The 24,425-nt window shown below is 41.3% G+C and overlaps 4 protein-coding genes across 6 annotated transcripts; 3 read left to right on the top strand and 1 right to left on the bottom strand.

Annotated features, from left to right (window-relative positions):
• Positions 1–57: 57 nt before the first annotated feature.
• On the bottom strand, positions 58–10,543 carry napaa (N-ethylmaleimide-sensitive factor attachment protein, alpha a). Of its 2 annotated transcripts, XM_036967188.1 has the most exons (12): positions 10,328–10,543; positions 8,698–8,780; positions 8,487–8,603; positions 8,256–8,302; positions 8,048–8,102; positions 7,877–7,905; positions 7,657–7,712; positions 7,443–7,527; positions 1,921–2,025; positions 1,767–1,835; positions 1,552–1,602; positions 58–1,471 (listed from the first exon to the last, which is right to left on the bottom strand). In XM_036967188.1, the coding sequence occupies exons 1-12, from the start codon at positions 10,420–10,422 to the stop codon at positions 1,370–1,372; spliced, it is 894 nt and encodes a 297-aa protein (XP_036823083.1). In that variant the 5' UTR covers positions 10,423–10,543; the 3' UTR covers positions 58–1,369. The 2 variants fall into 2 exon arrangements, with proteins under 2 accessions (XP_036823083.1, XP_021446995.2); XM_021591320.2 differs by lacking the exon at positions 7,877–7,905 and having other exon boundaries at positions 8,025–8,102.
• A 21-nt stretch (positions 10,544–10,564) lies between these two features.
• Positions 10,565–14,504, top strand: si:dkeyp-117b8.4 (zinc finger BED domain-containing protein 1). The gene is made up of 2 exons (XM_021591318.2): positions 10,565–10,877; positions 11,485–14,504. Exons 1-2 carry the CDS (start codon positions 10,649–10,651, stop codon positions 13,989–13,991), a joined length of 2,736 nt encoding a protein of 911 aa, XP_021446993.1. The 5' UTR covers positions 10,565–10,648; the 3' UTR covers positions 13,992–14,504.
• Positions 14,505–16,032: 1,528 nt separating this feature from the next.
• On the top strand, positions 16,033–24,082 carry ehd2a (EH-domain containing 2a). 2 transcript variants are annotated; one of them, XM_036967487.1, is made up of 12 exons: positions 16,033–16,893; positions 17,018–17,194; positions 17,503–17,600; positions 18,131–18,543; positions 18,704–18,868; positions 19,293–21,220; positions 21,396–21,587; positions 21,865–21,889; positions 22,006–22,059; positions 22,189–22,263; positions 22,360–22,456; positions 22,683–24,082. In XM_036967487.1, the coding sequence occupies exons 1-6, from the start codon at positions 16,670–16,672 to the stop codon at positions 19,830–19,832; spliced, it is 1,617 nt and encodes a 538-aa protein (XP_036823382.1). In that variant the 5' UTR covers positions 16,033–16,669; the 3' UTR covers positions 19,833–21,220; positions 21,396–21,587; positions 21,865–21,889; positions 22,006–22,059; positions 22,189–22,263; positions 22,360–22,456; positions 22,683–24,082. The 2 variants fall into 2 exon arrangements, with proteins under 2 accessions (XP_036823382.1, XP_036823383.1); XM_036967488.1 differs by having other exon boundaries at positions 22,360–22,472.
• On the top strand, positions 21,401–24,082 carry selenow1 (selenoprotein W, 1). The gene is made up of 6 exons (XM_021591317.2): positions 21,401–21,587; positions 21,865–21,889; positions 22,006–22,059; positions 22,189–22,263; positions 22,360–22,456; positions 22,683–24,082. Exons 1-5 carry the CDS (start codon positions 21,427–21,429, stop codon positions 22,435–22,437), a joined length of 393 nt encoding a protein of 130 aa, XP_021446992.1. The 5' UTR covers positions 21,401–21,426; the 3' UTR covers positions 22,438–22,456; positions 22,683–24,082.
• Positions 24,083–24,425: the final 343 nt, after the last annotated feature.

The following is a 24,425-nucleotide window of genomic DNA, read 5'->3' as shown; positions in this document are numbered from 1 at the left end:
ATTTAAGTCACATCTTTTTGTTGAATAATCTTTCTTGGACATCAGAGCGTAGTCAGATGTGTTGGCATGGCAGACTCCACTGTTTATTAATTTCAATATGAAGCAGACAAGGAACTCATTACCTCAATGATAAGACCTGTCAGAATGTGTGGGGTGTTCCTTCAATAAGATAGCTCTAACCATAAATGAGCATGACAGAAACTACAGAGAATAAGAAAAATACATCATTTTTAAAATTAATCTAATTCATATTTGATTAATCTGCCATCCCAGTGAATTAGGTTAAAATCCATTCTGTAGATCAAATGAGGCAGACAATTATATGGATAAAGAACTGCTTTTGTTTCACTGCAAACTTGTACATCCTTCAATCACAGTCATCTGTAGCTGTGTAATACAGCTGTTTGAGTAATACATTAATGTACAACATGTTACCTGTTATTAATCAAGCCAGAAGATAATTGAAAACCAAATGTTTAATCAAGCTGTGAAATAAATAAAAACATGGGATAATACAGGTTAATCCATGGAATCATCCTAGTTCTGCAAATAGCACTGAGGTAATCCAGCTTCCTGCGGAAGAATTAAGAGATCTCCTTTGGAATGACAACAAAAATAGTATCTACAGTATAATAATTAAACAAAATTCTAAATGTTCACAGTGATGATAATAATGATTAAAAGAGGAATGGCTGCTAGTAGACCCACTGAAATAATTATACTCAGAGTTAAAAACACGTGCTCCATCTCTTCCAAAGTCTTAATTCAATATAAGATAGCAACTAACACATTTTTGGTTGATGAGACTTTGCTACTGGGTAACACAACAGCAGCATAATTGAGCAATGACCAATATATTTCAAAGTAGAAGCCTCAATGACAAACACTATTTTTAATGAACTAACCAATTTAAGACATATACTGTATGTTCTAGTAGAATATACTGTTGCCTCTGGAAATGTCCAGGTCAGAAATTACCTAAAACCATTAACACTTAAGATAGTTGTGTGGAGGTACTATTACAGAAAACAACACAACAGAAATAAACTACAAAGTTATTATCCACCTCATTTGATGGGCTAGCTAGTACAGTAGGCTACACCTTTATCTACCTGGTGCTATTCTACACAGGTTTTAGCCAGTAGTTTGTTTGGGGTCTGGGCCAGGACCCATATTGCTTGACAACACGTCACACAGATTGATAAGTGGATAGACAGTTATGAAACACTAAAGGGTTCAATGCCTGGTGATTAAAGGATGAAACCACTCGGAGAGAAAAATGTAAGATTGGTAAGTTATTCAGGAATGTGATGTGATAAAGTTCCAGGAGTAGTGAGGGAGATGATGATGATTAGTAGAGGGGAGGGGATTAGCGAAGGTCGCTCTCGTCATCCTGTATTTGTTTCTTTATCCTAAGTAACATAGTAGTGTTCCACTGATCCAATCTTGAGATGGAGTCAAAGTCCTTCACCTGTTAAGAGAAGTAGAAATGGTTTAATAGACAAACATAAATCAGTTATCATGGGAATGGCAAGTAAAAGAAAAACCTACTGCATCAGTGAATGCGTCAACATCCTGCTCCTCATATGCATCTAGAAGTTTCTGTTAAAATAAGCATAAGACATGTATTGTAGACAATACAACACTCAGGAAATGCCATGTTTTATTTTAGGTTTCTACTAATAACCAGAAATGTTATATTCAGTATCCACTCAGATAAAAAGCGATTTAAATGGCTGTTTAACTTTGAAACACAATAGACTTACCTTAACCAGTTTGCACTCTCTAGCGTCTGAGAAGGCTGGAAACATATCCTCATATCTCTGTACAGACAGCTGTTGGTAGAAAAGAGATATGAACAGGGTCAAAACTAGTACATAGAGGCTGTGTCATGTAGGTATACAGAAATAAAAAGCTCACCCTTGCATTAAGCATGTCCACACAGAAGTGACAAAGAGCTGCTTTGAAGAAGTGGTCTTTAGCGCCATACTTCAACAGGACGCTGTCCATTGCATATGTTCCGATCTAGGAATTACACAAAACAAACTTATAATGAGGTAATTGGGAAAGCCCACTAAGTTAATTGGTGACTTAAATCACCATAATTTACAGTGCATTCGGAAAGTATTCCGACCCCTTGACTTTTTCCACATTTTGTTACGTTACAGCCTTTGCATTTTACGGGCTCCTAACCAAAATGGGCTATTTCTGTATTTTCACATTGTTTGTAACTCATTTTGTACATAATGTTGATGCTGCCATCTATTATGACCGAAAAGAGCTTCTAGTCATCAGAACAGCCATTACTCACCTCGAACTGGACAAAGATAATTTTCTTGTCAAGACAAGGCCCAAATTCCCATCATCAGCGTGAAGAAAAGATAGAGGAAAAGGGGGAGGAGGGCAGGGTGCCTTGTAAGAATTCACAGACGAGTGGTTAAACCACCACTTCCCTCCGTATTATTGGCCAACGTGCCATCATTGGAAAACAAACTGGCCGATCTACAATTAAGACTATCCTACCAACCGGACATTACATAAAAGTAAAATATGAAGTTTCACCGAGACGTGGCTGAACAACGACATCGTCAGGACAGAGCTTATACGCTACCAGTCAAAAGTTTTACAACACCTACTCATTCATGTTTTTTTCTTTATTTTTACTATTTTCTACAAATGTGGAATAATTGTGAAGACATCGAAACTATGAAATCAGGTAGTAACCAAAAGGAAGTGTTAAATTAAAATATATTTTATATTTGAGATTCTTCAAATAGCCACCCTTACACACTCTTGGCATTCTCTCAACAAGCTTCACCTGGAATACTTTTCCAACAGTTTTGGAGTTCCCACAAATGCTGAGCACTTGTTGGCTGCTTTTCCTTAACTCTGCAGTCCGACTCATTCCAAAGCATCTCAATTTGGTTGAGGTCAGGGAATTGTGGAGGCCAGGTCATCTGATGCAGCACTCCATCACTCTCCTTCTTGGTAAAATAGCCCTTACACAGCCTGGAGGTGAGTTGGGTCATTGTCTTGTTGAAAAATTAATGATAGTACCACTAAGCCCAAACCGGATGGCGTGTCGCTGCAAAATGATGTGGTAGCCATGCTGGTTAAGCGTGCCTTGAATTCTAAATAAATCACAGACCGTGTCACCAGCAAAGCACCCCCACACCATAACACCACCTCCTCCTCCATGCTTAAGGTTGGGAACCACACATGCGGAGATCATTCGTTCACCCACACCGTCTCACAAAGACACAGCGGTTGGAACCAAAAATCTCCAATTTGGACTCTAGACCAAAAGGACAAATTTCCACCAGTCTAAATGTCCATTGCTCGTAATACTTGGCCCAAGCAAGTCTTTCCTTCTTATTGGTGTTCTTTAGTAGTGGTTTCTTTGCAGTAATTCGACCATGAAGGCCTAATTCACACAGTCTCCTATGAATAGTTGATGTTGAGCTGTGTCTGTTACTTGAACTCTGAAGCATTTATTTGGGCTGCAATTTCTGAGGCTGGTAACTCCAACGAACTTATCCTCTGCAGCAGAGGTAACTCTGGGTCTTCCATTCCTGTGGCAGTCCTCATGAGAGCCAGTTTCATCATAGCGCTTGATAGTTTTTGCGACTGCACTTGAAGAAACTTTCAAAGGAATGATGGACTGTCGTTTCTCTTCGCTTATTTGAGATGTTCTTGCCATAATATGGACCTGGTATTTTACCAAATAGGACTATCTTCTGTATACCACCCCTACCTTGTCACAACACAACTGATTGGCTCAGACTCATTAAGAAGGAAAGCAATTCCACAAATGAACTTTTAAGAAGGCACACCTGTTATTTGAAATGCATTCCAGGTGGCTACCTCATGAAGCTGGTTGAGAGAAATGCCAAGAGTGTGCAAAGCTGTCATCAAGGCAAAGGGTGGCTATTTAAAGAATATCAAAATGATTTGATGAACACTTTTTTTTTAGTTACAACATGATTCCATATGTGTTATTTCATATTTTTGATGTCTTCACAATTATTCTACAATGTAGAAAATAGTCAAATAAAGAAAATCCCTTGATTGAAAAATACATCATGATAAGTTGTAGACCACACCATCTACCAAGAGAGTTCTTATCTATATTATTCGTAGCCATCTTAACCACCACAAACCGATGGTGGCACTAAGACCGCACTCAACGAGCTGTATAAGGCAATAAGCAAACAAGAAAATGCTCATCCAGAAGTGGCGCTCCTAGCGGCCGGGGACTTTAATGCAGGAAACTTAAATCCGTTTTACCCCATTTCTACCAGCATGTCACATGTGCAGCCAGAGGGAAAAAAAACTCTAGAACACCTTTACTCCACAAATAGACACATACAAAGCTCTCCCTTGCCCTCCATTTGGCAAATCTGACCATAATCCTATCCTCCTGATTCCTGCTTACGAGCAAAAACTAAAGCAGAAATTACCAGTGACTCACTCAAAAATGGAAGTGGTCGGATGATGCGGATTCTACGCCACAGGACTGTTTTGCTAGCACAGACGGGAATATGTTCCAGGATTCATCCAATGGCATTGAGGAATATACCACCTCAGTCACCAGCTTCGTCAATAAGTGCATCGACGTCGTCCACACAGTACTACATACATGTCCCAACCAGAATTAATGGATTACAGACAACATCCGCACCGAGCTGAAGACTAGAGCTGCCGCTTTCAAGGAGCGGGACACTAATCCGGACGCTTATAAAGAAATCCCAAAATACCCTCAGACGAACCATCAAACAGGCAAAGTGTCAACACAGGACTAAGATTGAATCCTACTATAATGGCTCTGACTCTCATCGGATGTGGCAGGGCTTGAAAAATATTACGGACTACAAAGGGAAACCCAGCAGCGAGCTGCCCAGTGCTGCGAGCCTACCAGACAAGCCAAATGCCTTGTTTTGCTCGCTTCGAGGCAAGCAACACTGAGGCATGCATGAGAGCACCAGATGTTCCAGAAGACTGTGTAATCACGCTCTCCGTGGCCGATGTGAGTAAGACCTTTAAACAGGTCATCATTCACAAAGCCGAGGCCCAGATGGATTACCAGGATGTGTACTCAAAGCATGCGTGGACCAACTGGCAAGTTTCCTCACTGACATTTTCAACCTCTCCCTGTCTAAGTCTGTAATACCTACATGTTTCAAACAGACCACCATAATCCCTGTAACCAAGAAAGCGAAGGTAACCTGCTTAAATTATTACCGCCAGTAGCACTCAAGTCGGTAGCCATGAAGTGCTTTGAAAGGCTGGTCATGGCTCACATCAACACCATCATGCTGGAAACACTAGACCCACTCCAATTCACATACTGCCCTAACAGATCCACAGATGCCATCTCTATTGCACTTCACACTGCCCTTTCCCACCTGCACAAAAGGAACACCCATGTGAGAATGCTTTTCATTGACTACAGCTCAACACCATTGTGCCCACAAAGATAGATCATCATTAAGCAAAGGACCCTGGGACTAAGCACCTCCCTCTGCAACTGGATCCTGGACTTCCTGATGGGCTGCCCCCAGGTGGTAAGGGTAGGCAACAACACATCTGCCACACTAATCCTCAACAATGGGGCCCCTCAGGGGTGGGTGCTTAGTCCCCTCCTGTACACCCTGTTCACCCACGACTGTGTGGCCAAGCACGACTCCAACACCATCATTAAGTTTGCTGACGACACAACAGTGCCTGATCACCGACAATGATGAGACAGCCTATAGGGAGGAAGTCAGACCTGGCAGTCTGGTGCCAAGACAACCTCTCCCTCAATGTGAGCAAGATAAAGGAGCTGAACGTGGAAAAGGAGGGCCGAACAAGCCCCCATTAACATCGACAGGGCTGAAGTGGAGCGGGTCGAGAATTTCAAGTTCCTTAGTGTCCACATCACCAATGAACTATCATGGTCCAAACACACCAAGACAGTCGTGAAGAGGGCACGACAACACCTTTTCTCCCTCAGGAGACTGAAAAGATTTTGCATGGGTGCCCAGATCCTCAAAAAGTTCTACAGCTGCACCATCGAGAGCATCCTGTCCATTTCTATCACCGCCTGTATGGCAACTTCTCGGCATCTGACCGTAAGGCGCTAGAGGGTAGTAGGTACAGCCCAGTAAATCATTGGGGCCAAGATTCCTGACATCCAGGACCTATATACTAGGCGGTGTCAGAGGAAGGCCCAAAATATTGTCAAAGACTCCAGTCACCAGTCAGACTCTTCACTCTCTGCTACCGGAGAGCCAAGTTTAGGACCAAAAGGCTCCTTAACAGCTTCTACCCCCAAGCCATAAGACTGCTGAACAATTCAATCAAATGGCCACCCAGACTATTTACATTGAGACCCCCCCTCTTTGTTTTTACACTGCTGCTACTCACTGTTTATTATCTATGCATAGTCACTTTACAAATTACCTCAACTAAATTGTACCCCCGCATATAGCCTCAATATTGTTATGTAATTTTCTTGTGCTACTTTATTTGTATTTATTTTTAAAAATTAACTTTAGTTTATTTAGTAAATATTTTCTTAACTCTATTTCTTGAACTGCATTGTTGGTTAAGGGCTTGTAAGTAAGCATTTCACGGTAAGGTTGTATTCACCGCATATAACAAATACAATTTGATTTGATCTTGTTTCTCATGGTGAGTGTCCTTTAGGTGCCTTTTGGCAAACTCCAAGCGGACTGTCATGTGCCTTTTACTGAGGAGTGGTTTCCGTCTGGCCACTACCATAAAGGTGGAGTAGTGCAGATGGTTGTCCTTCTGGAAGGTTCTCCCATCTCCACAGAGGAACTCTGGAGCTCTGTCAGACCAAGACCATTCTCCCACAATTGCTCAGTTTTCCCGGGCGGCCAGCTCTAGGGAGATTCCTGGTGGTTACAAACTTCTTCCATTTAAGAATGATGAGCCACTGTGTTCTTGGGGGCGTTCAATACTGCAGAAATATTTTGCTACCCTTCTCCAGATCTGTGCCACGACACAATCCTCTCTCAGAGCTCTACAGACAAATTATTTGACCTCATGGCTTGGTCTTTGCTCTGACATGCAATGTCAACTGTGGGACTTTACATAGACAGGTGTGTGCCTTTCCAAATCATGACCAATCAATTGCATTTACCACAGGTGGACTCCATTCAGGTTGTTGAAACATCTCAAGGATGATCAATGGAAACAGGATGCACCCGAGCTCAATTTCAAGTCTCATAGCAAAGGGTCTGAATACTTATGTAAATAAAGTATTTCTAAAAACCTGTTTTCACTTTGTTATTATGGGGTATGGTGTGTAGATTGATGAGGGGGAAAAACAATTCAATACGTTTTCAGATAAGTCGTAACGTAACAAAATGTGGGAAAAAAAGTCAAGGGGTCTGAATACTTCCTGAATGCAATGTACATGAGTTAATACACACCTGTTCATAAATGTCAATGGCTTTCTGGTACTGTTCCAGTTGGGCAGTGTAGGTGGCAACTTTCAGAAGGCATTTATTTGCAGCACTACAATTAGATTGGCAAGTAGATCATCAGTTCAAAAGACATTTACACAACACCAAGAGAAAGGTATGAAAATTGGGATGGAATACACCAGTAAATCCCATAAGGGATTATGCAAGAAGGTTAAAATACCTCTTTGACTCTTCCCCTTTGTAGTAATCTGCTGCCTGTTCATAGTGACAAATGGCCTGTGGATAAAAAAATATATTTAAAAAAATCACATTTACTTTCCCTGGCCTCTCAATGATATCAAAGGCTGAAATATGTGCGAAAGATCTATGAAAACAGTACATCCAGGCTATATCACAACCGGCCGTGACTGGGAGTCCCATTGGGCCAATTGTGCGCTGACCTGTGTCATCCGGGTTTGGCCGGTGTGGGCTGTCATTGAAAATAAGAATTTGTTCTTATTGACTTGTCTAGTTAAATAAAGGTTAAATAAATTTAAAAAATATATATAAAATACATTACAGGCTATTAGGCTCTTATGAGTGACTGGCCTTATCAACATCTAATAGCTCACTCTCGTAGATCTCAGCAATAGATATGTGGTGTTTGGCTGCGATGGTGAAACGGCCCTGCAGACAAGAAGAAGTGAAATAATAATCAACACACCATACAACTAGTGCTCCTGAACACTAGGCACAACTGTCTATCATTGAGCAGGCTTGAGATGTACTTCTTTATTATTACACTGTGTAGTGAGTGCAGAAATACTCCTAGCTTCTCACCATGTCTGTGTAAATTTCAATGGCTTGGTTCAGGCAGTTGACGGCTTCTGTGGAGATAAAAAGTACATTCAATTAGAAACCCAGTTACATTATAATAGGGCATATACAGTGGCATACATTTTTCAACCCTTGAGAATAGAATAACATTTATGCATGTCTGTCCCATAACCCCAATAATCTTGATAATGCAACAGTAATCTTTTTCAGGGTGTAAAGTAAAACGGGATGTACCCTGTGGGTCTGCTTTTTTGAAAGCATTGCCTGCATCAAGGAAATTGATGGCTCCATCAAGTTTGTTGTCCATCTGCAGATGAAGGTGTGCTGCTTGAGAGAATGCGTTGCCAGCAGCTGGAACAAAATATGAACCAAGATATTATGTTGGTTACACCCCACACCCATTGCAGTTCTAAATGTCCACTATTCAATTCTAACCAAATCTTACCACTCCAATTCTTGGCCATTTTGAACATGTTTGCTGCCCTCACATATATGTCACAGGCTTCCTCATACTTGCGGGATGAACCTCTGGAGAAAGAGACAGAAAATGTTATTTAGACCTTATACTACATATCACTATTAAAACATGTTGGTCATGACAATGAGGGAACAAGACAAAAAAAGGTGTTGCGGATATTTTTTCCCATCCAATTGGAGACAGATTTTTATGCAAATATTCAAAAATCCGTTTAAAAACAATATGCCCATTTTCCCAACAGAGATGTTCCCATCAAATTGACTTGTTGCGTATACAAGTCTGTGCGTGATGAAGTAGTGCACATAAAATATATTTTGCAGTTAAATTCCCATGTACTGAATAAAAAATACAAGTTAAATGGGTTTGCAAACAATATTGCGATATATAGCGAGTGTGCCAACTCTGGTATTGACACGTGTTTCTAACCAACAGCACTGTTGGCTAGAGTGCACATGTAGCCTACATGATATTATTATTATGTACAAAAGAGCGATACTATTTCTGTTTGTCAAATGGCAGCCAAACATCGATTATAGCGTCACCAGAATAAGACCATCGATAGCGCTGTGGGATAGAGCGCATTTGCCAATAGCAGACTATATAAAGCAACAAAAAAATGTGTGATATATCCATCAGTAGAGTGGAAAATGCGATGGAAACCCATTTAACGTGTATGTTTTATTCCGTACATGGGAAATTAACTGCAAAATGTATTTTATTTGCACTACGTCATCGCGCACAGTATTTTATCTGCAACAAGTCCAATTTAATGGAAACATCTCTGTTGGAAAATGCCCCACACCCATTGCAGTTCTAAATGTCCACTATTCAATTCTAACCAAATCTTACCACTCCAATTCTTGGCCATTTTGAACATGTTTGCTGCCCTCACATATATGTCACAGGCTTTTTAACGCAGATTTTTCAATAGTAGCATGAAAATCTGTTGCCAATTGGATGTTAACAAAGTTTATGATTAAGAAAGCGGCAAATTATGGGATATTCTCGATATTTTAACTTTCCTTACAATCAATCTCGTAGCCTTTTTTGAGATTGATTGTAAGGAAAGGAATGTAAGGAATGTTTTGATGCTAATTTCCTCGTTTGATTCCAAAAACTAGAGAAATATATAGGAAATAAAAAAAATCATAATAATATATACGTAGACTATTAAGTATGGAATAAAGATAATTCAAAAAGAGAGAAAAAAAAAGAAAGAGATGATACTAAACTACTAACTCATGAAACAGAAAAGGTACAGAGATGTGTTGTTGTTGTCATCTTGTTTAAAAACATTTTGGGGGAGGCAAAAATGAGTTGGCTAAACCAGCAAAGTGACATGACAACACTGTCAGTAGACCACAGTTGAATAGGGAATCTGAGTAGACTGTGGCTAAACATTTGGTGTTAGTTAGTTAACGTTATCGTCACTGTACATAACGTTATTATTTTAGTAATTTTTATTGTGTTTCGCAGCTACATACTTTCTTGTTAAAATACATGTATGGGATCTGGAACAAGTAGCGAACGTTAGCTAATACAAAACAAACACGCTAACGATAGCTACTAAAGGTTGGCTAGGCCAGTTTGAGCTTACCCGAACAACGTCCCAAATCCTCGTGAGGATTTCATCTTTTTATCAGCCTCGGCCATGAGAGTCAAAGCCTCCTTCTCTTTCCCGGAATTATCCATCTTTTTAAAACAAATTATTATTCGTGATCTCTAAAAATCGTACGTGGTGTCCACTGCAGAAAACAGTAAACTCAGTCAAATGTATTTATGTTTAACTACGCGTCACGTCACACTGAAACCGGAAGTGTAAAATCAGGTGATCAGTAATAAAAACACATGGTGGTATGGTACTTTTGTGAGACATTTTAGCAATGGTTATCTATATAATTGACCATTACTACTAACAATGGAAGGCTATAAACCACTCAAAGGAAGTTTATATGGAAGTTTTGGCTTTAAATTGGATGCGAAAGGAATCTTAACAGACAAAAGCATAGTTTACTGTTTCCATTGCGAACAGAGCTTTTCCTACCACCGCAGCAAAACAAGCTTGCAATACCATTTGCGAAAAAAACATCCTCTTGTCACTAAAGCTACACCTAGTGAAGATGTAGAGTCCGACTCGGAAATCACAGGTATTTTTGCATGATCATATGCATTCATTTGGTCGAAATTGTATTTGGTTATTTGAATGTTTCTCTTTTAACTCAGCGCATGCACTTTTGACTATAACCCAAAGTGTTTGATCAGTTCCCGTTCAAAGGTCTCTAGTTTGATAGAGATGGCCTTATTTTGAATCTACGGGCGCTGTAATTTTATTTAGGTATTCAGATGGAGTTCCGATATTTGTGATACATTTAAAAAAAGAAAATGTATATAATAATCACATTTTTCTGGACTCGAGATAATTAGTAGTTGGATATAGTCGTTCATCTCAGGTGAAATATACCATTATCAAAGATCAATGGACCCTAGTCTGAACTGACAGACAGGGCAGGTGCAAAGGGACCTCTAACTCTTTGGTGGAGAAAATATTTCTGTCAGGAGAACATCTTGAGATCCTTAGTCACGTTTTGAGATAGAAAAGGAAATCAATATGCATGATACATTATGGTGTATCATACAATTAGTGCATGTTTTCTGTGCCCTTTTTAATTAGTTGTTATTGCCAAAGTAGTTAAATGGCAATTAGTCACAGATTGACCTAACATTGAACAAATGTGTATTTATCTTGCATTCCAGTGATCTCTGACAACTCTAACATGGATTTCCGAGGGTACCCGTTGTCCAGCAGTCTGGGACCAAATTTGAGGAGAAGGGGGGATCGGGGACCACCAGGACTGGTTCTGGATAGACGCAAGTCTACAGTTTGGAATTACTATATCCAGCTTAATGAGATGTATGTTGAGTGTAATATATGCAAGAGACAGTTGTCTTTTCACAACCGCACTACGACTATGAGGGAGCACCTTGTCCGCAAACATAATATACGTGACAATGGTCCACCTGTACTCCATAACACAGTGGTGGCCTTGGCCCCGATTCCAGCTACATCACTTCAGCCAATGGCCCAGCCCAGATTCCCCTGCAACATCTCCACTACATCTACTACTGCCAACACATTCATGTTCCAGCCAGATTTGCATGTAGTTGTAAAAGAGGAGCAGCAGGATGCTGACTTATCTCCTGAACAAGGGACGGCCAAACGTTCACGAATCACATGTGCTCCCCCAGATGTAGGAGGCGGTGCCAATGCCAACCCTGTCTGCAGCCGAGATTTGGAACCGTCAAATTCAAATACTGGATTACTATACAGTGAGAACAACCACTTTGGTGATAGCAGTCGCAGTGGCACTTGTATCAAGGAATCCAATGATAAGCGAACTGGGTTCCTGACTGACCTAATATTAGAAGTGGTGTACAGGGACTTGCAGCCACTGTCTGTGGTGGAGGAGAGGGGATTTCGTCTTCTATTGAGCTGCTTAGAACCACAGTACCCAGTGCCATCTCCCTCTCAGCTCGGCAGCATTATTTGGCATCGCTATGATGTGCTTAAACTGCAACTGCAGCAGTGTCTTCAGTCTGGCCTGGCACCACGTGGCATATCACTTTGCACTGAATACTGGAGGTCAGCAGCAGGTTGTGAGGTGGGAGCAAGCGGCCGGGTGTTCTTAACTGTAAGTGCACATTTTATTGACAAAGACTGGCGCTTGGCCCGTTGTGTGCTGCAGACCCGTCCCATGACCGTTATCAGAGAGAGGGCTTGTGGAAGTGGGTTCACTCAATTTGGTGACACCCTAAAGGCAGTTCTCTCTGACTTCCATCTCCCCCAGAGCTCTGTTTTCTGTGTTGTGCACAATACTCCCAAGACCTCAAAGGCCAGAGGGACTGCGAATATGGGACTTCAGAAAGAAAATCAAATTGCTGGACCAGGCCAATCACCTCAGGATCTACCAGAGAGCTGGGTAGCATTACACTGTGCAGGGGAAGCCCTCAAGCTCTGCATCCAGGAAGGACTATGGATGGAACCTGTCAGACAGGCTCTTTCTGAGGCCCGCAGGATTATTTCACATTTCCAGCATGACACACCTGCTGCTGCCGCTCTGATCCACAAAGCAGAAGCTGCTAATAAAGCCGGTGCTTGTCTGGCGCTGGATGACCCAGGGCACTGGGCAACTACTATCGACATGTGTGAAAGTCTGCTAGGGCTGAAATGGGTGGTGAGCTCCGTTCTAGAGGAGCAGAAAGCTGCTCCAAACTTAGTGGACCACCAGTGGCGTCTTCTCCAGGAGCTGGTGCCAGTTCTTAAGACCATGCGCATCGCTGCCTCCTTTTTGAGTGAGGACATAAATGTGTCCATCTCCGCCCTTATGCCGTGCCTGCATGGTGTATTCCGTGTCCTAAGGCAACACATCGCAGAGAGTAGCTGCCCTGTGGCTCGAGGAGTCATGGAGACCGTGCAGTCAGGAATGGAGCGACAGTGGAGACTGGGTGAAGAGGAGGCCTTACTGGACAGCCCTGCCGTCCTCTCCTCATTCCTGGACCCGAGGTTTAAGGAGCTGCGCTTCCTCAGCCCACATGCACGTAGTAAGCTGCACGACAAGGTTAAAGAACTGTTATCTGCTCAAGTGCAAATGAAGGCAGAGGAAATAAGCAGAGAGCGTGATAAAGGCGGTGATGATGAGAAGGGCGAAGAGGGAAGGGAAAGGGGAGTGACTAATATGAGATTGATGAACTCTCAGTCAACAATCGTTCATCTGCAGCCCCCTTCTTATAATCAAGTGAGCCCGGTGGCCAAAACCATGTACGACATACTGCTAGGAGAGGATCCCACTGAGCGAATGCCTGAGATCCACCAACAGCTGGAGAACTACATTGCAGAGCCTTTGTGCAAACGTAGCCTGTCACCTCTCCACTGGTGGCACTCTAAGGAGCATCGCTTCCCTGCCGTGGCCAGACTTGCCCGTACATTTCTGGCTATTCCTACTACGGCTGTGGCTGCAGACAGAGCTTTTGCTCCTAGAGAGACTACTGTTGCTCAACGCAGGGCCATTCTGGGGCCCCAGCATTTGGATCATATTCTTTTCCTTCACCAGAACAGTGACTATGTGGAGAAACTGATGGGAGGGTCTACGGTGCATGGAGAACGGGGCAGTGACAAGAATGGAGCCAAGAAGACAAGAGAGACTCTGTATCAGTCTTTAGTGTCCTATGAGAGCAAGACTTGGGTGGGAGGGGAGGAGTTGTGAGCTTGTAGTCAGTATCATAGTAAGAACAGAGTTGTGGATATGCACACTCAACATAGGCCTGAGAGAAAATATCCATCCAATCCTGCTTAAGATTTAGCTGATTTCAACTCATCTAGGTAAAAAGTTGAAAAATCAATGACAAGGCAAACAAATAATGCAGCTTTTGGGCTCAAAGCCACACTTGTCTGTTTTTACATGTAAAAAAAGTGTCTGGCCTACTAGCGTCTGGCCCACATATCTACATGTGAGCTGTGAATTTTCATCATAAGTCGTCGTAAAGTGCTTTCAATGTGTACCATACCAAATAATATGTATCCTATATGTAAAGTTGTGAGGAGTTGTTGCACTTTGTCCTTGGTTTGCATGAAGTAAAAACACAGGTTCAGCAGCGAAGCTTGTACAATAATTGCAGCATGATGTTCATTTAGAAGTAAGAAATGTCTCGAACACTATCCGTAAAGAACTGTTGCATTAAAGGAATGGTTCAAGAACATTCAAACAATTTTCAAACAAACAAAAGTATTTAAATAACATTTATTTTAAAACAACACCTGAGTGAGACAAATGTAACTTTCATCAACACTCACACAATAGAGGAAATACCACTTAGTTAAAGCCCAGGACACTTCCTGAACTACAAAAATATAAACCCAACATGTAAAGTGTTGGTCCCATGTTTCATGAGCAGAAAAAAAAATCCCAGAAATGTTCCATGTGCACAAAAAGCTTATTTCTTTCAAATTTTGTGTACAAATTTGTTTACATCCCTGTTAGTGAGCATTTCTCCTTTGCCAAGATAATCCATCCAACAGACAGGTGTGGCGTATCAAGAAGCTGATTAAACAACATGATCATTACACAGGTGTACTCTAAAAGGTGCAGTTTTGTCAAACAACATAATGCCACCGATGTCTCAAGTTTTGAGGGAGCGTGCAATTGCCATGCTGACTGCAGGAATGTCTACCAGAGCTGTTGCCAGAGAATTGAATGTTCATTTCTTTACCATGAGGTGCCTCAAGTCTTTTTTACAGAATATGGCAGTGTGTCCAACCAGCCTCACAACCACGGACCACATGTATGGCGTTGTGTGGACGAGCAGTTTGCTGTTGTCAATGTTGTGAACAGAGTGCCCCATGGTGGCGGTGGGGTTATGGTATGGGCAGGCATAAGCTACGAACACAATTGCAATTTATCAATGGCAATTTGAATGCACAGAGATATGACTTCCCGAGGCTCCTTGTCGTGCCATTCTTCCGTTGCGATCACCTTCTGTTTCAGCATGATAATGCACGGCCCCATGCCGCAAGGATCTGTACACAATTCCCAGAAGCTGAACAATTCCCAGTTCTTCCATGGCCTGCATATTAACCAGACATGTCACTCATTGAGCATGTTAAGACAGCGTGTTGCAGTTCCCGCCAATATCCAACAACTTTGCACAGCCATTGAAGAGGAGTGGGACAACATTCCACGGGTCACAATCAACAGCCTGATCAACTCTATGCGAAGGAGATGTCACGCTTCTTGAGGCAAATGGTGATCACACCAGATACTGACTGGTTTTCTGATCCACGCCCCAACCTTAAATTATTTGTTGTTTTTTTTAAGGTACAGATGCATATCTGCATTCCCAGTCATGTGAAATCCATAGATTAGGGCCTCCATTTATTTATTTCAATAGACTGATTTCCTTATATGAACTGTAACTCTTTTAAATTCATGTTGCGTTTTTATATTTTTGTTCAGTATAATTTGAGTCCCGGATTTATGTTTTCTATGTTACGGCATAGTCTATGAGACCAGTCTGCCAAACTAACTGGCCTGACTGGCTGATGAATTGCATAGGCATACTATTAGTCTTCTGGTTTGGCACAAGGGCTGCCAACTTTAAAAAAATATCATTATTCCATTTTTTTACCCTTTTTTTTTCTTCCAATTCCGTGATTACGATCTTGTCTCATCGCTGCAACTCCCCAACGGTAGAGGGAGAGGGGAAGGTTGAGTCATGCGTCCTCCGAAACATGACCCGCCAAAACGCGTCTCTTAACACCCGCTCGCTTAACCCGGAAGCCAGCCGCACCAATGTGTCGGAGGAAACACTGTTCAACTGACAACCGGTGTCAGCTTGCAGGCACCCAGCCCACTATAAGAAGGCTCTAGAGCACGATGAGCCAAGTAAAGCCCCCCGGCCAAACCCTCTCATAACCCGGACGATACTGGGCCAATTGTGCGCCTCCCTATGGGACTCCCGGTCACGGACAGTAATGACACAGCCTGGGATCGAACCCCAGGTTGTAATGACGCAGCAACACTGCGATTCAGTGCCTTAGACCTCTGCGCCATTCGGGAGGCCAGGGCTGACAATTTTTATTGGTACCATGTGTGTCTGAGCTTTTTTTAATCGCCTTCTCAGTAGAAAATTGCATTGTTTCACTCCTCCACCCAATCCCAATTGATATGTCTGTGTTAGGTGCACTTGAACAGCTGTGGTCAACACCCATCTCCACCCTCTGAGCATGTCCCCGAGGCAGCATAGGCTCAGGCAGCTCAGACCACTGTGTTCTATTCACAATTTACAGCTCATTCTTTGCAGTCACTACTTTTCACATTCTTCTACAGCAGAATAAGAGACTCATCAACACTTCAAGTACCTTTTTGTTCTATATTATTCCACCATCATGTCTAGTGGGGGGCTGAAGGACAGAAATTCTGAAACACTGGAGGATGTCAACGCAGTCACAAAAGAGCTCAAGTATCTTTACTATAAGAGGCTGCTTCCCATAGAGAAGCAATATGGCTTCCAACACTTTCACTCTCCCAGCTTTGAGGAAGCCGATTTTGACAACAAACCGATGGTGCTGGTGATGGGTCAATACTCGACAGGGAAGACTACTTTTATCAGGTGACTTAAATTATTTAATCTATTGTAAGGGCTCACGGGCCTATGGCACAGACAGTATTTGCCATACACCGTATAAAGAAAGACATTTGTATGTATATTGGTTATCTCTTTGTGTGTGATAAAGATATCTCCTTGAGCAAGACTTTCCAGGTAGCCGTGTTGGTCCAGAGCCCACGACAGACAGCTTCACTGCCATCATGCATGGGGAAGTAGAACAACTGATCCCAGGCAATGCTCTGTCAGTAGACCACAAAAAGCCCTTTCGCCACCTCAACTCTTTTGGAAATACCTTCCTGAACAGGTAAGAGGACATCAGGGCAAAGTTAGTGGCTGTTGGCAAAATAAATGTTTTAATTCGGGTGCAGGGACAGGAAATATAACCATGCCAACAAAGCAAATCAAGGAGTGGATGGAAAACTGAGAATAGGGAAAGGGGGGACATGAGAAATGAAAAAGTGAGCTGCATTAACTTTAGTGCTACCAAAGAGGACAAGCTTGGAAATGTTATTTAGAATTTCAATTTCAACACATATTGCTTCTTCGGTGATGTTTGAAAAACATGCAAAGTTTGATGCAGACAGTCAAATTCTTGTTTTCTCTTTCCCCAAGATTCCAGTGTGCCCTGCTGCCAAATCAAGTCCTGGAGAGTATCAGCATTATTGACACACCAGGCATCTTATCTTCGGCTAAGAGGAGAATGAGTCGAGGTCAGATGCAAGAAAGATGCATTGAATGGGGGATGGAGAAGTCCTACTGTCCTAATATATTATCTCAAATCAATTGTTTGAATTGAAAAACTTTTCAGTAGTCCATGTATTCTGCGTATACCTTATCCTGCTGGAATTTTGACTTGTAAGACTAATATTGATTAAAAAACGCTAATAATAATTTGGTGAGTGCTTATATTTGTGTGTTTAATACACTTGTGAATTGGAAATGTTTTTGGGGGATATCCCAACTCTCCCTGAGACACCCTCGGTCCTCAGAGAGAGGGTGGGTCTTGATTTGAAGCAGAATGTAGGATGTCAAATTACTGTATGGGAGGACTGTGCAGATTATTTTGACTCTGTGGGGATATTAATCAAAGGGTGGAGCTGCTAACAGCCGCTCAATCAAATTAAATATTTTAGGTCCACTGGGATTATGCATGTTGACCTAATTCATAGTTATTCAATTTCAGTGTTCCACTTCTTTTAATGGATTCATACAACTTCTGTGCTATTCTTTCTTAATTTAGGATATGATTTCCCAGCAGTGCTGCGCTGGTTTGCAGAACGTGTGGACCACATCATCCTTCTGTTTGATGCACATAAACTGGAGTTCTCTGATGAGCTCACACGTGCCTTTGGGGCTCTGTGTGGCTATGAAGACAAGCTGCGTGTGGTACTGAATAAAGCAGACAGGGTCGACTCTCAACAGTTGATGCGAGTGTATGGTGCTCTCATGTGGTCATTGGGGAAGGTGTTTCAAACACCTGAAATACTCCGGGTTTACATCGTCTCCCTCTGGTCACAGCCACGTCTGTTGTCTGACCACTGTCAACTGCTGGAGCTTGAGGAACTGGATCTTTTGGCGGATATCCGGAACCTGCCTCGAAATGCTGCCGTACGGAAACTTAATGACCTAGTTAAGAGGGCACGCCTAGTTAGGGTGAGGCACGTTTATTGTCTATATTCATTTGATATAATTGTTTATAAATAAACATAAGTGTATACTTGGAGAGCATTTGCACAGGCATGAATCTATAAAAATGATCGACTCTTTTGAAACAAAGGTTAAGTGCTTCCCATCTTTGTCCTCCTCACTCTAGGCCCATGCACATATCATTAACCATCTCAAGCAGGAGATGCCCACACTTTTCTGCAAGGAGAGCAAGAAGCAGAACCTGATCTATAAGCTTCCTCTCATCTTCTCCAAGATTCAACAGCAACAGCGAGTACCAGCTGGTGACTTTCCTGACTGTGCCAAGATGCAGGTCTGCTACCCTCCCATTTTGTTGCATGCATATTTGGTTGGATTACCTATTCCATTTACCAAGAACTCATAATTAGAGTCCTATGTTTTGTGCAGTCATAATGTGACACAGTAATATTTTATCCTGTATTTTAAGCCATCCAGAAATAAGAATTCCACAAAAAAATGTAAGCAATTGTCTGACAATGGTGCTGTACCAAAAGGGAAAAATGTAATGAAAAAGCTTAAAATAAAGGTTAAAATCCAGTCATGTCACATGATTGCACAAAACACAGGGCCCTACTCATAATGGTTATTGCTGATGTGTTTATTACAGGAAACAGAAAGCTCTCAGGATCAGTACAACTTCTAGAAAATCAGACTAGTTGATTATCACTTACTCAAAATCATGCTCGTATGACTTTCCTGCTTTTTTCTGTTCTCAGGAACGGCTAATGGGTCAAGATTTCACAAAGTTCAAGACACTCAAGCCCAGCCTAATGGCTTCCTTGGACAAGTTACTGTCCAATGACATTGCAAAGCTGATGCCTTTACTACATCAACAGGATCTGAAGAAGGCTTCCCTGCCAGGGATTCCAGATGGAACCTTCTTAGAACCTTCTTGGTCTCTCTTTGAGCAAGTTACAAAGAGTGGAGTAAGCAGGGAAATGCAGAATGATGAGTGGGTGGTGACAAAAGATAAACAAAAATATGATGAGATATTCTACAATCTCTGTCCAAATGAGGGCAAACTGAGCGGTACTAAGGCCAAGGAGTGGATGGTCAGCACCCACCTGCCAAACTCAGTACTTGGCCATATCTGGAGGCTTTCTGATGTGGACTGTGATGGCATGCTGGATGATGAGGAGTTTGCCCTAGCCATCCACCTCATTGAGGCCAAGCTGGAGGGCCATGGGCTCCCAGGAGAGCTGCCTGCCCACCTGGTGCCCCCTTCGAAACGTCTGCATAAAGGATTAGCTGTTTAGCTTAGTCTGGCAGGTTGAACCTATGATGGGCTGGGCAAAGCAAAACTAGAGAACATCAAATAATGCAGTCAAAAACATCAACACTTTTGAATGAAGAGAAATAATTCAACAAAACATTTGTTCCTAGAAAAAATGACTGTACAGGATAGATTTCCAACAACTTGGTCATGTCAGGCCACCCACTGATTTTCCCTGGGAAACCACAATCCTGGCAGGATTTTTCTTCCAAATTATGTACTGTCTACAAACACTATGCATTTATATTGTGGATCCTGACACTGGTTCACTCCAATAGATCGCTGGATTGTGAATTGGACTCATTCTGAAATTTCTTGATTTGATTATATGTATATTTGTATTGCGTTTTAAGAAATACAAATCACTACAAGGGAATTGCCAGTGACAACAATTTCACAGAAATGCAAGTATCTCAAATAAAATAATCAGAAAAAGGTCCAGGGTTACAATTGTATCAAACTATGATAGAGTTGTAAGAATACATTGTTTTGTCATTGACTAATTCTAGAGATTGTATGGGGACAGATTTCAAATATTTGTTTTTGTGTATGTAAAATGGACGAGAGAGAATTAAGAAATGAACAACTAATTCAGTAGCTTGTTTTCATTTGAATATTATATTACATCTTTCATCGTAAATACATGGGTCTTATTAATGAGATAACACATGTAATTACTTAACTCGCGCCAAAATAACTTCAGAGTCGCACTCATAAAACGTGTAGTTTCCCCTTTTTTTTAAATCACAAAACATGCTAATAAAAGTTATTACAATGGCATAGTTTGTGCAATAGTTAAGTTAATTTGTTTTACTTCATTTGAAATACAACATTTGTGAGGGAGCAACCAAGCTTTTTTCCATTCAATTTCAGTAATGTCTACATTCCAGAAGAATTTCCCCCAGAGAGAGATCTTGTTCTTGGAACGTAAATGTTCCCTTAATACATTTCTTATCCAGCTGGGGGCAACCATACAACATAAATTGTGCCTCTATCTTGACATGTTCTACAAAACACATTAGATTTAATGAATTGAGTAAATCCTGAAGGTATTGCTTTGCATGTAGAATTAAATTATTTAATGTAATGAGAAGTTATGTTGCTAAGAACATTCTATAAGAGAGTATATTCCCTTTATCAAATAAATCAAGCAAAAATATAATGGTTATTTCAAATCACTTAGGGAAGAATAAAGACTTGTTTTTAACTATCTTTGTTGAAGATTTTGTGGCGGGAGAAAATGTGGACATTACGCAGTTTCCAGGCTAAAAGGGCTTCGTTCTCAAAAGTCTAGTGGTCACGTGAACGCAACGATGACGTAGTTGGAAGGTCGAATTTCCCAACCAAACCATTTGATGCAAGCTTTTAGGGGTAGACAAAATGTACTGTTTTAGATATTTACTTATGTGAATAAATCTATGTATGAAAACGTTATGTATATGCATACAAATAATCAAGACTAGAACATGCACTTATTCTTGCCATACTTGTTTTCATGTGAAATATTTTGGTAATGCAAAAAACACATCTCTCCTCCTTGGTAAAGATGTGTTCTCTCCTGTGTGAACGGGGACCTCATGAAGATGATTCGTGGGTCGCTCCGCCTTATTTATTTCATAACAACGTCAAATATCAAGGAAATAGCTTTACACCGACAACCCTTTTGCAACTACTATCTCTCTCGGAGAAGGGCTGCTGCGATTTGCGATATGGGAGTCAAAGTTCATATCATCTACTGGTAGGTTGCTATTTTTACTACTGCTGACGGTACAGTTTATCCTCCATGCAATGGTTTATTTAGGTAACATTACCGCTTGGTTGCGTTTGCAAATTGCTAGATTGATTGTTAGGTAGGAGAAATCGTAGGCCTTCGCCCAAATTTGTGTGTTCTCTGAAAATGAGTTGCTGGAGCTATTTGCTAATAAAGTTGCATAGACATGGCACAGTGAAGGGAAAGCATGCTGTTTGTTTGACACAGTTGTTTGACACTAATCCTCTCTGTTTCTCATGCCTAGCGGTGGATGAGGGTACAGGCCCAAGGTACGTGTCCATTAAATCTGTATTAAAACATGTGCTAGTACAATTTGATTAAAAATGAATCTTTTGATTTAATCATTCTTTCTACATCTGAGTGTTATGTATGCTTTAAATTTTAGTTCACCAGACTCAAGACACAGCTTGAGGATGAATTCCCAGGTGATCTTGAGATTGTGAGTCATTTTAAGTAGCCTAAAGAGCAGAAAATTGCAGATGGATGTTACCAGATGTTTGTTTCAAGTTACTATACTGACACCCCTCTTTCTGTCTCACGTCCTTTCTATCCACCACTCACTCACCAGACTGGTGAAAGCACACCTTCAACCTCTGGGTGGTTCGAGGTGGAGGTGAATGGCAAGTTGGTCCACTCAAAGAAGGTACCGTATCAAACAGTGTTTCTTCACCCAACAAAACATGTGTGCACAGTATGTATTTAAAAAATATTGTATCAATCAAACATTTGCTTTCTGCAGGAGGGGTCAGGCTTTGTGGACAACGAGCAGAAAATGGCAACATTGGTTGATGCCATTGATAAGGTGTTGGGGAAATAAGATAGTGCTGATTATGGAGGTATGAACCACAGGAGGTTGGTGGCACCTTAATTGGGGAGGACGGGCTCATGGTAGTGGCTGGCGCGGAATAGGTGGAATGTTACAAAATAAATACATCTAACACATGGTTTCCACGATTGTTACACAATGTAATTTTGTATATTGCTTTGGCTTCTTTCTTGTACACTGTTACTGGTAGCAGCATACGTACATTTTCTTAATTTTATCGTTTTCTCTTTCCACAGTCTGATCTCTGTTTGTCATCTCCTTGACATTGCATAATGATGGTGGTGCTCCAATTGTCAAAGACATGGGTGCTGCTTGATGAAACCTGCTCTGCCAGGGAGGTGCCCTGCAGATTGCTTCAACTCCTACAGTGGCACTGCTTTTGTAAGATGGTGGGTGATAACAAAGGGAGAATATACTGTTTATTTGTCATTGAAACATAACATTTCAATTGAGCTTCTTACATTGTTCCATTATTTTAACTTTTAGGCATGGGCAAGCTTTAAAACATTTAACATTGTATGTATCTTCCCAAATGTTGATGCGACTATGAAATGCAAGTTCTTAACTTATATTTTGTTTATATGTCCACTTTGTTCTCTTAGTTTGTCTGTATTTTAAAAAGGCCTGATGTTTTGATTAAACAAGGAAAGGAAGACACAACACCTCGACAATAGAAATGCATATTGCAATGTCCAGTAGACTAGTGAGTGACAGTGACACCCTTGGTAGACATGCTTCAAGGAAAGTTATAGAGCTGCACTGTCTGGTTCTTGAGTGTCTTTTCTATGACAGATAAATAGGATACATTTTCATCTTAAACAGCATCTATTTAGTGTAAAAACAAGACTGTTAACCATTTTAGTGTTACATTCATTTGGGGGTTTTATACACATTTCTATAAACATTACAGTAGTTTTAATCTACATTCAAGATTGGTGTTACATGTATCTTCTCTTAAACTAGATCATGTTTAATGCATAATGAAAGTTGAAACTGATGTGATATCTGAGACAAGCATGTGAAACATGATCCCCTTGCCTGGGTATGGTAGATACCAGTAGGTTGTGCACTTGTTAGAGGAGTATACTAAGTGTACAAAACATTAAGGACACCTTCCTAATATTGACTCCAATGCTTCCCGCTGTTGTAGTAAGTTGGCTGAGTGTCATTTGGGTTTTGGGTGTGAGTGTGAAAAATTTAGCAACTTTTCAGTTCTTGACACAAACCGGTGCGCCTGGCACCTACTACCATACCCATTTCAAAGGCACTTCAATCTTTTGTCTTCCCCATTCACCCTCTGAATGGCACACACACAATCTGTCTCATGTCTTAAATTTGTATTTTTTTTTACAAGTCTCCTCCCCTTCATCTACACTGATTTGAAATGGATTTAACAAGTGACATCAATAAGGGATCATATCATTCACCTAGTTAGTCTTTGTCCTGGAAAGAGCAGGTGTCCTTAATGTTTTGTACACTCAGTGTACCAAGATGGCACATGTCCAGACACATTCTCATTTTCACATGTCTATCCATCAACAAACTTCTGTGATATTTTATTATAAATGTGATTCTTCAAGGTCCTGTGATGTAATCTTCTATATCCAACCCCTCAATAAAAGTTAGGTTTTCATTAGTCATTCTGAATATTAGTTCAGGATACCAAAGTCAGTTAACATCTGTTTTCAAAAGGGTACATCACTACACCTTCAGAGTGAAGCTGGTAAAAGGCAGAAATTAGCATTTTGCAGATAGTGGCAGATGTAAGTGTACCTATGTGAAGGATTGCCATCTGGTTCATTCTCAACAGTAACAGCAGAGATACTGTATATAGTGATGAGATGGTCTCGTCTCCACCCCAACAATGGGAGTCGTTGTCCCAAAGGCAAGAAGGCAGTCGCTCTGCTTGACAGATAAGCAGAATCACTGTATTCCCACGTGGACAGATTTTGACGGGAGGGTACCCTCTCGCTTCGCCT

This window comes from Oncorhynchus mykiss, chromosome Y (assembly GCF_013265735.2).
Source record: "Oncorhynchus mykiss isolate Arlee chromosome Y, USDA_OmykA_1.1, whole genome shotgun sequence".
In the NCBI taxonomy this organism is placed as follows: Eukaryota; Metazoa; Chordata; class Actinopteri; order Salmoniformes; family Salmonidae; genus Oncorhynchus; species Oncorhynchus mykiss.
Note: the sequence above shows the minus strand (reverse complement) of the source record. Positions and strands in the feature narration are given on the sequence as shown.

Excerpts from the sequence above, each read along its gene's own strand:
- si:dkeyp-117b8.4 (XM_021591318.2), top strand. The coding sequence starts at position 10,649 with ATGGAAGGCTATAAACCACTCAAAGGAAGTTTATATGGAAGTTTTGGC. Across the intron at positions 10,878-11,484 it reads GTCCGACTCGGAAATCACAG|TGATCTCTGACAACTCTAAC; the intron begins GTATTTTTGCAT and ends CTTGCATTCCAG.
- napaa (XM_036967188.1), bottom strand. The coding sequence starts at position 10,422 with ATGGATAATTCCGGGAAAGAGAAGGAGGCTTTGACTCTCATGGCCGAG. Across the intron at positions 8,781-10,327 it reads GGATTTGGGACGTTGTTCGG|AGGTTCATCCCGCAAGTATG; the intron begins GTAAGCTCAAAC and ends CTCTTTCTCCAG. Across the intron at positions 7,906-8,047 it reads TATTGCTGAGATCTACGAGA|CCCACACCGGCCAAACCCGG; the intron begins GTGAGCTATTAG and ends TTTCAATGACAG.
- ehd2a (XM_036967487.1), top strand. The coding sequence starts at position 16,670 with ATGTCTAGTGGGGGGCTGAAGGACAGAAATTCTGAAACACTGGAGGAT. Across the intron at positions 16,894-17,017 it reads GGGAAGACTACTTTTATCAG|ATATCTCCTTGAGCAAGACT; the intron begins GTGACTTAAATT and ends TGTGTGATAAAG. Across the intron at positions 17,601-18,130 it reads TAAGAGGAGAATGAGTCGAG|GATATGATTTCCCAGCAGTG; the intron begins GTCAGATGCAAG and ends TTCTTAATTTAG.